The following is a 14557-nucleotide window of genomic DNA, read 5'->3' as shown; positions in this document are numbered from 1 at the left end:
TCTTCTCGTAGAGAACCTCATCACCGAACCCTTCCTGCCCTCTTCTCGTAGAGAAGCTCATCACCGGACCCTTCCTGCCCTCTTCACGTAGAGAACCTCATCACCGGACCCTTCCTGCCCTTTTCACGTAGAGAACCTCATCACCAGACCCTTCCTGCCCTCTTCACGTAGAGCACCTCATCACCTGCCCTTTCCTGCCCTCTTCACGTTGAGAACCTCATCACCGAACCCTTCCTGCCATCTTCACGTAGAGAACTTCATCATCAGACCCTTCCTGCCCTCTTCATGTAGAGAACCTCATCACCGAACCCTTCCTGCCCTCTTCCCAGAGAGAACCTCATCACCGAACCCTTCCTGCCCTCTTCTCGTAGAGAACCTCATCACCGGACCCTTCCTGCTCTCTTCATGTAGAGACCCTCATCACCGAACCCTTCCTGCCCTCTTCTCGTAGAGAAGCTCATCACCGGACTCTTCCTGCCCTCTTCATGTAGAGAACCTCATCACCGAACCCTTCCTGCCCTCTTCTCGTAGAGAACCTCATCACCGAACCCTTCCTGCCCTCTTCTCGTAGAGAAGCTCATCACCGGACCCTTCCTGCCCTCTTCACGTAGAGAACCTCATCACCGAACCCTTCCTGCCCTTTTCACGTAGAGAACCTCATCACCAGACCCTTCCTGCCCTCTTCACGTAGAGCACCTCATCACCTGCCCTTTCCTGCCCTCTTCACGTTGAGAACCTCATCACCGAACCCTTCCTGCCATCTTCACGTAGAGGACTTCATCATCAGACCCTTCCTGCCCTCTTCATGTAGAGAACCTCATCACCGAACCCTTCCTGCCCTCTTCCCAGAGAGAACCTCATCACCGAACCCTTCCTGCCCTCTTCTCGTAGAGAACCTCATCACCGGACCCTTCCTGCTCTCTTCATGTAGAGACCCTCATCACCGAACCCTTCCTGCCCTCTTCTCGTAGAGAAGCTCATCACCGGACTCTTCCTGCCCTCTTCATGTAGAGAACCTCATCACCGAACCCTTCCTGCCCTCTTCTCGTAGAGAACCTCATCACCGAACCCTTCCTGCCCTCTTCTCGTAGAGAAGCTCATCACCGGACCCTTCCTGCCCTCTTCACGTAGAGAACCTCATCACCTGCCCTTTCCTGCCCTCTTCACGTTGAGAACCTCATCACCGAACCCTTCCTGCCATCTTCACGTAGAGAACTTCATCATCAGACCCTTCCTGCCCTCTTCATGTAGAGAACCTCATCACCGAACCCTTCCTGCCCTCTTCCCAGAGAGAACCTCATCACCGGACCCTTCCTGCCCTTTTCACGTAGAGAACCTCATCACCAGACCCTTCCTGCCCTCTTCACGTAGAGCACCTCATCACCTGCCCTTTCCTGCCCTCTTCACGTTGAGAACCTCATCACCGAACCCTTCCTGCCATCTTCACGTAGAGAACTTCATCATCAGACCCTTCCTGCCCTCTTCATGTAGAGAACCTCATCACCGAACCCTTCCTGCCCTCTTCCCAGAGAGAACCTCATCACCGAACCCTTCCTGCCCTCTTCTCGTAGAGAACCTCATCACCGGACCCTTCCTGCTCTCTTCATGTAGAGACCCTCATCACCGAACCCTTCCTGCCCTCTTCTCGTAGAGAAGCTCATCACCGGACTCTTCCTGCCCTCTTCATGTAGAGAACCTCATCACCGAACCCTTCCTGCCCTCTTCACGTTGAGAACCTCATCACCAGACCCTTCCTGCCCTCTTCATGGAGAAAACCTCATCACCGAACCCTTCCTGCCCTCTTCACGTAGAGAACCTCATCATCAGACCCTTCCTGTCCTGTTCATGTAGAGAACCTCATCATCAGACCCTTCCTGCCCTCCTCACGTAGAGAACTTCATAACCTGACCCTTCCTGCCGTCTTCACATAGAGAACCCCATCATCAGACTCTTCCTGCCCTCTTGATGTAGAGAACCTCATCACCGAACCCTTCCTGCCCTCTTGATGTAGAGAACCTCATCACCGGACCCTTCCTGCTCTGTTCACGTAGAGAACCTCATCACCTGACCCTTCCTGCTCTCTTCTCGTAGAGAACCTCATCATCAGACCCTTCCTGCCCTCTTCACATAGAGAACCTCATCACCGAACCCTTCCTGCCCTCTTCTCGTAGAGAAGCTCATCACCGGACTCTTCCTGCCCTCTTCATGTAGAGAACCTCATCACCGAACCCTTCCTGCCCTCTTCTCGTAGAGAACCTCATCACCGAACCCTTCCTGCCCTCTTCTCGTAGAGAAGCTCATCACCGGACCCTTCCTGCCCTCTTCACGTAGAGAACCTCATCACCGGACCCTTCCTGCCCTTTTCACGTAGAGAACCTCATCACCAGACCCTTCCTGCCCTCTTCACGTAGAGCACCTCATCACCTGCCCTTTCCTGCCCTCTTCACGTTGAGAACCTCATCACCGAACCCTTCCTGCCATCTTCACGTAGAGAACTTCATCATCAGACCCTTCCTGCCCTCTTCATGTAGAGAACCTCATCACCGAACCCTTCCTGCCCTCTTCCCAGAGAGAACCTCATCACCGAACCCTTCCTGCCCTCTTCTCGTAGAGAACCTCATCACCGGACCCTTCCTGCTCTCTTCATGTAGAGACCCTCATCACCGAACCCTTCCTGCCCTCTTCTCGTAGAGAAGCTCATCACCGGACTCTTCCTGCCCTCTTCATGTAGAGAACCTCATCACCGAACCCTTCCTGCCCTCTTCACGTTGAGAACCTCATCACCAGACCCTTCCTGCCCTCTTCATGGAGAAAACCTCATCACCGAACCCTTCCTGCCCTCTTCACGTAGAGAACCTCATCATCAGACCCTTCCTGCCCTGTTCATGTAGAGAACCTCATCATCAGACCCTTCCTGCCCTCCTCACGTAGAGAACTTCATAACCTGACCCTTCCTGCCGTCTTCACATAGAGAACCCCATCATCAGACCCTTCCTGCCCTCTTGATGTAGAGAACCTCATCACCGAACCCTTCCTGCCCTCTTGATGTAGAGAACCTCATCACCGGACCCTTCCTGCTCTGTTCACGTAGAGAACCTCATCACCTGACCCTTCCTGCTCTCTTCTCGTAGAGAACCTCATCATCAGACCCTTCCTGCCCTCTTCACATAGAGAACCTCATCGCCGAACCCTTCCTGCCCTCTTCTCGTAGAGAAGCTCATCACCGGACTCTTCCTGCCCTCTTCACGTTGAGAACCTCATCACCAGACCCTTCCTGCCCTCTTCATGGAGAAAACCTCATCACCGAACCCTTCCTGCCCTCTTCACGTAGAGAACCTCATCATCAGACCCTTCCTGCCCTCTTCACATAGAGAACCTCATCACCGAACCCTTCCAGCCCTCTTCTCGTAGAGAAGCTCATTACCAGATCCTTCCTGTCCTCTTCACATAGAGAACCTCATCACCGAACCCTTCCTGCTCTCTTCTCGTAGAGAACCTCATCACCAGACCCTTCCTGCCCTCTTCATCTAGAGAACATCATAACACCCATAGACCGCCTTTACTAGACTCCAAGGTATAGGTAGGCCTGAGCGGTGAACTCCGCTCAGTTCACGGAGTTTACCATGCTCCGCGGAGCACGTGGAGTTCCAAAAACAGAGCAAGGAAAATCAAATGCAAGAGCGCCTCCCAGCGAGTTTTCTCAACAAGGGCGGACACAGATGGCTGCGACAGCTCGTGTTGAGAAACCTTCTGCACGCATCGAGGAGGCTGCCACTCAAAATGAAAATCAACTCAAGCGGCAGAAAGAAGCAGCGCCCTCTAGCGCTGCGCGATGCATCATTCGCACTGATTTTTCCGTGTGGGACAAACACCTGGTGCTGAAAATCAGCGCGAACGGAGCGACCTAATGCACTCCGCCACTTGCGGAACTCTGCATAGTGTGGCGGAGTTCTTTGGTCACTTCGCAGAGTTCTGCATGGCGGAACTCCATGATCTCCACCCATGCCTAGGTACAGCTGTCGCTCTTATGTTGCAGGACTGCTGAAGAAACACACTCCCACCAGCGCATCTGCCAACTGCCCGTGTGAACCTCGCCACCTGCACAAACCACCACAGGTCCAAAAACCTCCCACCTGCTGAGGCGTGTGGAGCTGTTCCTGGGCAACGGTTGTCGAGACGATAACTTTTTTACTTCCGGCACTTGGTTGAAGGAAGAGAGACAGCCCAGCCACCAGCTGCACTCCCAGGTCGGTGATGGACACTTTATCTTCCACGACGGTCACAGTCTTCTCAGCAAGGATGGAGTCCGAAAGAGGAGACAGGACCTTTGAAAGAAAAAAGCAAACAAAATATCAGAAAAAAGCATTTATCATGCATTTCACATTGTTATTTTATTGTTTTAATTCTGAGAATCTCTGCATTGGCCGTAGCATCCACACAGAAAAATGCAGTCATTGAGTTAAAGGCTGTGAGAAACCAACACAGAGCAGACTTTGAGATTGAGAGAGTCACACACCACAACAAACAGTGGATACAGTGTTAAACGCTTGTATGCACAAGCACAGTATCCAGGCGCTGTAACGCCAAACACAGACATCTCTGACGTGTTCCACTCAGTATCTCATGGGGGGCGGGGGGGGGATTCGGTATGTTTCTGTCTTTGAGAGTCATACTTTGGCTTACCATTTTATGAATCCTGTAAGTAGAGAATGAAATGCACCAACATCGAACTAAGCAGTATTTTTCAAAAGCTGAAGACTCGCTTCACTTCTTGCTACACCAAAGTGGTAGAATGGTCTAATCCAGAGACTGCGTCTTGCATGAAGTTTTAGAGCTTATCTGGTGGGTTGTTCTATTGGATTTAAAGTGGGAAGAGCAGAAACGTAAGAACACGTAACGTCACTGAAAGCACATAAGCCCAGACAAAGCATTAGAGTCTGGTGACTCCTCTGCCTCCCCTGCCATGGCCTTCCAACAGCAGCTCAGCCTCAGCCCACGAGATAAGAAGAGCAGGTAACGGAAGGACAACGGCTTGTCTCCATTACCCGCAGAGAAAACGAGAGCTGGATTTCTGCAATCAAAAGTATGACAAAGGCAACCATCCGCATTATTTATTGATCATTTATTTCTTTGGAAATTCAGCTGCTTTACCTTCAGCCCAAAAATACATTTTTGGACATAGGGATATACGCCCCCCCTCTGGTAGAACTTAGAATGTGCCCAGGGCTTAGTTCCATTGGCCAGCCTTCTGGTTGAGTGTTGTTGTGGCCGAGGACCTGTTTCCTGTATGCCACCAGTACATGATACTCTACATCCCTTCCATTGCTCCTTTATTTACATTTGTCAAGGAACTCAAACACTACAAATTGGCAAAGTAGTTCTCTGAACCCAAGGCCACGTCTGAGGAACCACAACTCGCATTGATCCCGCTTGACGGGATATCGTTGTCGTGTTTACCACGACAAATGATCTCTTGATCTCTGTACCTCTCGTGAAATAAAACCTCTGAGTCTGCTTGCTTATGCTTCATCGTTGTCTTCATCATGTCCGCCACACCTAACTAAACTAGAGTGACAGAGCACCTTTTAAATGGCTGCTCTGGAATCCTGCCACACCCTGGAGAAACGTATGCACAGGAATAATGGTTACTGCCGAAAGTTTGGCAACAACTGCAAATCTGAGTGCCCAGTTGCCTCGGGACCAGCTGCCACTTTTGTTTATTGTAAGCTGGCACATTGGGTTCTACCTGCTAATTAAAAGCTCACCTTAAAACGTGAAAGATCTCTATTACACCTATGCAGAGATAAGCTGCTATGAGATGCTGGCTGTCTGGGCTGCTATGAGAGGTTGGCTGTCTGGGCTGCTATGAGAGGCTGGCTGTCTGGGCTGCTATGAGAGGCTGGCTGTCTTGGCTGTTTTGAGAGGCTACCTGTCTGGGATGCTCTAAGAGGCTGGAAATCTCGGCTGTTAGGAGAGGTTAGCTGACTTGGCTGCTATGAGAGGCTGCCTTTCTGGTCTGCTGGATGCCTGCCTTGGCTGCCTCCACTGGAATGGCAGGGCTCACACCCCAGGATGGAGGAAATGATTTGCTACCTCTGAAAGCTAAAAGGAGAAGAGGAGAGAGTGCTGGAGCAGAGTTTTCTGTTGAAAATTTATCGTGTTTTAAGCTCCAGTTTTGTCTATATGTTATGATTTAAACAATTAATTTAAAAACACTAATAAATAGTTTGTTTTGTTAAAAAGTCTGAACTAACCAACATTACTAATGAGAGGAAACGATTACACGTGGGTCGCATATATGTTGCTTGATAATAATGTGCGGTTTTACTAAATGAGTGTTGTAAAGTGCTATTCGTTTCATGTTTATGCTTTTAAAATAACGTGTACTAATGTTTTATTGCAATGCAGAAGGCTAGATAATTACATACACATATGGGTATTAGTGGGGATTAACAAAGTTTAATCATTATGCTGTGGTAACGTTGTTTTGTGTTTCTTTTAATTAAGATGGTCTGTTTTGGCCTAAAACAAGATGGCTGCCTTTTACAGCCTGCACTCGAGTGATTGAATTTTGATGGGAGGCCTTGCTGAACATGGTCGAGAGTCACCTGACCGCAGCCTTTGCCTGGTTAGAAAGCTTTCCGTGAGGACAGCAGTTCTGGGAACGTTTCCAGCTGCCCTTGGACAAAGATAAAGCCACAATGAACAAAAACTAGCCTGCGGTGGCTCTGCTAAGATATCAAGGAAGAACATTTATGAAAGACACATTTGCAAACTCGAGTTTCCTTCTTCCGTCTTTTTTTTTTTTTTTTTTTTTTCCTGAGCGGAGGTTTCCTAAATGTAACTGAATGGCATCCTTTCCTGTCCGCTCTGCTCAGCGGTTCAACGGATATCTAACATTTGTTTGTAACTTTTGTTCGAAACTTTTCCTATAAATATATTAGACTAGAGAGGGTCCGTGTTCATTGCGTTCTTCGTGTCCATTGCGTTCCTTGCAGTTCGTCGTGTTTTGGACTTCTTCCTGAACCTATGCTGAGGACGGCATCTCGAGAGACTTTCCTGAGAGACCTGTCCTGACCCTTTTAGCTAGAATAGGTAACTATGAGAATAATGATTTCGCTAATGATTGACTTTCATTTTGAACTAATTTAGATAAATAAGCATTTGTTTGAATTACGGTGTTGGGTGTTCATTTCTTGTCATTTATTGAGATTCAAATGTATTACCTATGTTTAAAAATCATGACTCAGGACAATGATTTTCTGGTTGCATTGACCTCATTGTAGTAGATGCAGATTGGTTCTCCTATATTCAGTGTGGATAGAGTAATAGTATGAATTTTAGTGTGATGGGCCCTAGCGTATGATGTGCGTATGTGCGTGTGACTGTAGGTTTACTCTGTCCGTGGAAGCAGGCAGAATTTATATGCGCCGATCTGCAGCAGTTTCCTGGTAGCAGTATGATGGTTTGATTATTGTCTTGATCAGATTAGATTGCTTGTACATTGGCTTTTGATTTATTGATTATTGATTGATGTTGGTATATGTACTAATACTATATGTTGAAGTCGTCGTGTTGAGTTTTATGTAGTGCTTCTGGAACTTGGGAGCTGGTGACGGTTCCGTAGTAGGGCAGAGGGAAGTGTGTGCTGCTCTCGGGAAAAACGGCATTGTTGGAATTACCTGTATGTATGCAGGAAAAACGTGTGACAATTGAAGTTGCGCGTCACATTGTCTGGGTTCGGAATCAGTGACATCGTCGTGTGTTACTATTAGAGATATATTTTCGGTATAAAAGGAGTGTGTATGGTAGCGAAGGTTATCTGTGAAACTCTGGTCTTAAGTCCCAGGGATCCGTAAGGTTTGCCGTTAAAGCTTATCGCGGGAGGAGTAATAGGTATTCTCTGAGCTTGTCTGAAGGACTGGGCAGAGGTAAGCGCTGCTTGGTTAACGTGTGTTATAATTCTGTAGTGGGACAGACTGTTTGCTGTTCTCGGGAAAGGCAGGATTCTGTGTGCATGTGCTACATTTTCTGGTGTGAAAGTGCGTGAAAGTATGAGCATTTAATTGATTGTAAGACTCTTTGGAGCAGTCCTAGAGGAAACAGTTAATGGATGCATGTTAGAAGGGCAGAGTAGAGGGATGTGCTACTGTGTCAACGAGAGTAATTATTCCGTAGTGGAGCAGAGGTAAGCGCTGTTCTAGAGAAAAGCGGGATTCTTGTAAGAAGGATTTTCTCTACTATTCTATGGTTAGCGAAGCAGACAATGGAGATGTTTATATGTTGTAACTAATAGATTTTGTGGAATCTGAAACGAAGTCTACTGAAAAGGCTTAGTAAAGGAGGGGTAGACGAGTGACAGGAGACAGAGCAGAAGCGACTGCAGCGACTGCTGACGTCATACAGACCGCGCTCTGATTGGGTAGTGGATCAGAACAGTGCTCGCGCTAGGATTGGTGCGTTAGTGTGAGCCGCGCAGGGATTGGAAGGAGTACAGAGTGACGTAGACGCTCCAGGATTGGTGCGTTGGTGTGAGTCGCGCTGTTATTGGACAAAAGATCCGCAACTGTACGGAAGGGACTAGAGAATATTGGTAAACATTAAAATGTATTAACAACCAGAGGAAAAGAAGAAGAAATCCTTGTTCGGTAAAATAAAGAGGTGGTTCGACAAGGATAAGAACATAATAACCAGAGAGGGTGAATTGCTACCTCCAACGAGAACTCCTGCATCCTTCATGGTTGCGAAATATGGGTATCATACCTGTATATGGCTAGACAACTGGGCTAAGTATACTAAGGAAGATGGTGTCTTAGCGTTCCCGGAACATGGTTCATTTAATTTGGCCGTGTTGAGAAATTTACGGGAAAAGATGATGTGTCTAGAGCCTAGACCAAGGCCGACACAGTTCGAGGCATTGGTGGAATGGGAAGATGAGGTGCATGAGCGAGAAAAGCAGAGGAGTGGAAACAATTATAGATACTTTTTTGGGAGGAAATATGATCGTGAAACTCATCATGATCGAATGAGGAGATGGCGAGATGCTAGTATGTCAGAGGGGTTATATCCTATGAGGACAGTTGAAGAAGCGGAAGGGAGGAAAGGTGCAGCGAAGGTGCCTGATGCAGAAGTGAGAAAGTATGGAGCTAATGATTATGAGGATGAGGTCTTGGATGACATGATTTACAAGAGACCACCTCCGTATAGACCAGAACCAGAAGAGAGCACGCCAGTTGCTACTCCAATAAGAGATACTTTGCGAATTATTAAAACTGAAGTTGTGACACCTGATCTGAAAAGTGATAGCTCTTTCACGGAAAGGGAAAGAGAGAGAGAGCGAGAGAGAGAGAATCGAGGAATCAGTGATGAGAAAACAAGAGAATTAGCCAGAACGACATCTGAGCTGACTGAGAAAATTAGAGAGCTAACGAAAAATCTTGAAGCAGTTACGGTACCTGTAACTATTGGTCCGGTTGTGCCCATTTTTGATAAGCAAAGAATGGGTGAAAATGGTTTGACAGTTCCCTATGTTGGAAATGGTTTGGTTGGTACTTGTTCTTTGGAGGAATCAGGAATGAGGACGGGAGGAAATAATTTGAGTCAATTGAGACATGACACTTGTAGTGGAGGATTAGATGTACAGCCTAATTCAGGATTGAATACTGGTTGTTTGGGAAGAACAATTCTGGAACCACAGAGGGTGACAGAACAAGTGGGTGCAGTAAAAAAGTCTACTGAAATAACAGCTGAGGATTTGAATGATTGGTTGAAAGTTCTTCAAAAGAAGGATAAAGATTCACAGGAAATTGATGTAGCAAGGTTGCGCATAGAACTGGAGGAGCTTATTGCAGGGACAATTCCTACAGATATACTCAAAAATCATCATGATGGGGAGTTGTTATTCATGTGTAAAAGTATCACCTGGAGGGCTAAAAGTACACATGACAGGTTAAGAGCAATAGCGAGTGAACAAGGAGTTGACATGGAAAAGGTGAAAGCTTTGCAGAAGTCTTACAGGATGGATTTCACGGATAAAGATATTGAGAATCTGAATGGTGCTGGCAGAACAGGACAGATTAAGGAAATGATTGCCTTATTGCGAAAATGGGGTGATGTAGAAAAGTGGAAGGATAGATGGTACAAGAAAAGGGAAGATTCAGTGGACAGGACTTATTCAGCTTTCCCTGTGAGAGAAAAAGAGAAAACAGTGGATGCTTATCCTATGAGAGAGATTCCTGGAGGAGGATATGTACATGTCCCTTGGACTAGACAGGATATTTTATCATTTACGAATGATTTCCCTCGACTGAGAGAAAAACCCGTCGAGTGGTATAGGCAGGTAGACAGGTTTGTGAAATTGTCAAAAGTGCTGTGGATTGACCTGAATAGTCTGTTTGATATAATTGTTCCAGCAGACTTGTGGGCAGAGTGTAAAATAGTTATAGATTGGCCTGCAAAAGAGTATCCAAGAGATCCGAAGACAGGAGCACCAGATCCAGAGGTTATGAAGAAGTATGATCAGGTTATTGTGTTCCTGAAAAATAAAGTACCCCCGAAAGAGACAGACTGGGTTAAGATAGATCGAACACATCAAGAAGCAAAAGAATCAGTTCATGCTTTTTACGAAAGGCTGATACTGGCTTTTAAACAGTTCAGTGGAGAAGAACACCTGGGTGACAAGGATTTGAGTCATTTTGTATACAGATTTGTATATGGCCTGAGACCTGAAATCAGTGAAAGGATTCGTGAACATACAGTTGATTGGCAGAGTAAAAAGATTGATGAAATCTTGAGACATGCAAAATACTTCAGTGATGAGATTGAAGCAAAACAGAGAAAGTTGAAAGAAAAGGCAATGTGGGCACAAGTGAAAGTTGCTGAGAGACAAGAAGCACAGTTGATGGAACAGGCAAATTATCCAGGAATTAGACCCAGATATGCGGGGAAAGGAAAAGGGAATTTAGAGGAGGCAAAGAAAAAGTTCCCTTGTCACAATTGTGGACAATTGGGGCATTGGAGATCCGAGTGTACCAATCCACCATTAGTGAGTAATGAAAATAAACCCTTAAATCAACAGGTGCAGAACAAGGGGTGTAATCAACAGCAGCAACAACAGAAGGTTGTCAGACAGCAGAGTCAAGAGCCAAAACCGCCCTTGCCGCAGAATAGAGGGTCCCAAAAGTATAACCAGGACTCAGGATTCTAAAATGATGAGCAGGTAAACAAACCGAGACGTTCTAATCTAGTACAACAGTACTGGTTAAAGAATGAGGGGAGTGAGTCTGAAGGGGACTATTGACGGTGCCGAAGAGAGGAGGAAGAGTGCATACTTGGTGCAACTCTAGAAATAGACCAGGCAGGACCATTTGTAGATGGGAAAATAAATGGGGAGAGTGTTACTTTTTTGGTAGACACAGGAGCGACAAGATCAACTGTCAGGTCAGCAGATATTAGAAATCTTCCTCTCTCGGACGAAGCAATCCAAGTAGTTGGTGTAGCCAATACACAGATTAAGACTCGTTTTACTGAACCAGTAAGGGTGAGTATAGGGAAATTTTCAGACATGCACAGATTTGTTGTCTGTGACACTAGTCCAGTGAACTTGTTAGGTAGGGACCTATTGTGCAAGATGAATTGTACAATTTCTTGTACTCCGGATGGAATAGCTTTTGAGACACCAGATGAGGATGTTTTGTACCGGATGACTCTAGATAATAGAGAGAGTGAGATTGTTGGTACATATGCTGTGTTTAATCCAGATGATTTGCCTCAGGAGTTGAGACACACAGTGAAAACAGCAGTTTGGGATTTTACTGGAGAAGATGTGGGATTGATGAATAATGTAGATCCAGTAAAGATTTCAGTGAAAGAGGGAATTGTTTATCCTAATATTCCTCAGTACAGATTGACACCAGAAATAATTGAGGGAATTACTCCTATAATTGACAAGATGATTCAACAGGGTGTTTTGAGAGAAATACTGAGTAGCCCGTGTAATTCACCAATAATGGGGCTGAAGAAACCTAATGGGAAGTTCAGGATTGTACAGGATTTGAGAAAAGTTAACAAAATTGTGGTGGCATGTTGTCCTATTGTGCCAAATCCTTCAGTGATTTTGTATCAGATTCCTCATGATGCTGAGTGGTACACGGTGATTGATTTGTGTCATGCTTTCTTTTCAATTCCATTGCATCATGACAGCCAGACGATTTTTGCATTCCGGTTTGGTCAGCGTATTTTAGCATGGTGTCGTATCCCACAGGGGTATACAGAGAGTCCTTCGATATTCAATCAGTTATTGAAGAAATCATTGGAGAGTTTGATCATGCCTGAAAGCTCAGTATTAGTGCAGTATATCGATGACTTACTTGTGGCATCGAAGACACGTGAGGCTTGTGAAGTAGATACCATAGCTTTACTGAATCATCTGGCAGATGGAGGATTAAAGGTATCTCCAGCCAAATTGCAGTTTTGCAAGAAAGAGGTGCATTATCTTGGACACAATATTGAAAAGGGTCTGAGAAAGGTGACTGATGACAGGATCAAAATTATCAGAGGAATGAGAGCCCCAATGACCCAGAGAGAAGTGAGGATGTTTCTGGGGATGGTGGGTTATTGTCGTCAGTGGATAAGTAATTTCTCGCTGATAGCAAGGCCACTGATTAAGCTGACAAAAAGTGAAGTGAGAGACCCATTGGAACTTGATGGAGAACAAATGGCAGCATTTGAAGAGTTGAAGAGCAGAATGTGTGAAGCTCCTGCTTTGGGAATGCCAGACTATGAGAAGGAGTTTGAGTTGTACTGCAGTGAGAGAAATGGGTGTGCACTTTCAGTGTTAATTCAGAAGCATGGACAACTGAGAAGGCCGATTGCGTACTTCTCATCGACACTTGACCCCGTAGCTGTGGGTTTGCCAGGTTGCCTGAAAGCAGTAGCTGCTACATGCAGAAGTTTGGAACAGAGTGAGGGCATAATAATGGGATATCCTGTAAGGGTGTTCGTACCTCATGATGTGGCTATTCTTTTGACAAGAAGTAGGACTCAGTATATGTCACATAGTCGGCTGACTAAATATGAGAAAATCATTCTGGGAGCATCAAATGTGACTCTTGAGAGATGTGTGAATGTGAATCCAGCGACACTTCTACCTGATGCTGAAAATGTGAATGTGGGAGATGATGTTGATCATGATTGTTTGGATGTGCTTGATTACTGCACAAAACCCAGACTAGACATAAGAGATTTACCATTGCCTGAGAGTGATCATGTGCTGGTTGTGGATGGATCATGTCTGAGGACAGATGATGGTGTGCTGAGTGCAGCATATGCAGTGTGCAAGGTTTCAGAAGTTATGGAAGCTTCGCCTTTGAAAGGAGTGAGATCTGCTCAAGTGGCTGAATTGGTGGCATTGACGAAAGCTTGCAAAATTGGGAAGAATTTGAGAGTTACTGTGATGACTGATAGCCAGTACGGATTTGGAGTCGTTCATGACTTTGGCCAACTTTGGCTACAGAGAGGTTTCTTGACGTCGAGTGGGACTCCAATAAAGAATGCTGAAGTGATTGGAAAGTTGCTTGAGGCTATACAGCTGCCTAAAGAACTAGCAGTTGTGAAGTGTGCTGCTCAGGGACCAGGAGATGATTTTGTTACTCTTGGTAATAGATTTGCCAATGACATAGCGCAGTATTGTGCGAAAACAAATCAATCGATTAATAAGGCACGAGAGAGGGAAATGTCTTTTTGTTCTGTGATGTTTACTAATGTCCTAGAAACGTGGGATGAAGTGAAACAGTTGCAGGATGAGGCAGGAGATGAGGAAATGAGAGATTGGATCAAGGCAGGTTGTGCCCCAAGAGAGACAGATCATGTTTGGATCTATAGAGATGGTAGACCAGTCATGCCCAACTCCATGTTGTCGACAATGGCAAGAATGTATCATGGCCAGGAACATCTGGGAAGGGACGCGATGATTAGGTCATTCAAGCAGACCTGGTACAATGCAAAGTTCAGATTGATTGCAGAAAGCATTTGTCAGAGATGTTTGATTTGTCAACAGTTCAATACTGGGAAAAAGACAGTGGTGAGTCTAGGAACAATAGGCAGAGAAGGAGGTCCTTTTACCAGGATGCAAATAGATTTCATTGAAATGCCCCAAGTGAACACATTGAGGTATGTTCTAGTGGTAGTCTGTTTGTTTTCAAGATGGGTGGAGGCCTATCCGACTAGGAGAAATGATGGAATAACAGTTGCAAAGTTACTGTTGAGAGAGTTGATTCCTAGGTACGGGTTCCCAGTGACAATTGAGTCTGATAGAGGTGGACACTTCTACAATGAGCTCATGGGTTTAATTTGTGAAGCATTGAGCATCCAGCAGGAGCTACATTGTGCTTACAGACCAGAGGCTTCTGGCGTCGTTGAACAGATGAACGGCACAATCAAAAACCGAATTGGTAAGATGTGTTTAGCCACTGGAATGAAATGGCCTGATGTCTTGCCTCTAGTGCTAATGACTATTAGGTCTACTCCAGATAGAACCACAGGTTTGAGTCCGCACGAA

At 45.9% G+C, this 14557-nt stretch overlaps 1 protein-coding gene across 1 annotated transcript in view; it reads right to left on the bottom strand.

The window, feature by feature from the left end:
* Positions 1–14557, bottom strand: part of LOC146783165 (transmembrane protein 132C-like) — a 1355452-nt gene that overhangs the window by 83435 nt on the left and 1257460 nt on the right. Inside the window, exon 8 of the mRNA XM_085636355.1 lies at positions 4134–4325. Coding sequence (XP_085492481.1) covers positions 4134–4325 — 192 coding nt within the window. The remainder of the gene's footprint in view (positions 1–4133; positions 4326–14557) is intronic.

The sequence above is a fragment of the Triturus cristatus genome, chromosome 11 (genome assembly GCF_964204655.1).
Source record: "Triturus cristatus chromosome 11, aTriCri1.1, whole genome shotgun sequence".
In the NCBI taxonomy this organism is placed as follows: Eukaryota; Metazoa; Chordata; class Amphibia; order Caudata; family Salamandridae; genus Triturus; species Triturus cristatus.
This window is presented reverse-complemented; position numbering and strand designations above follow the sequence as displayed.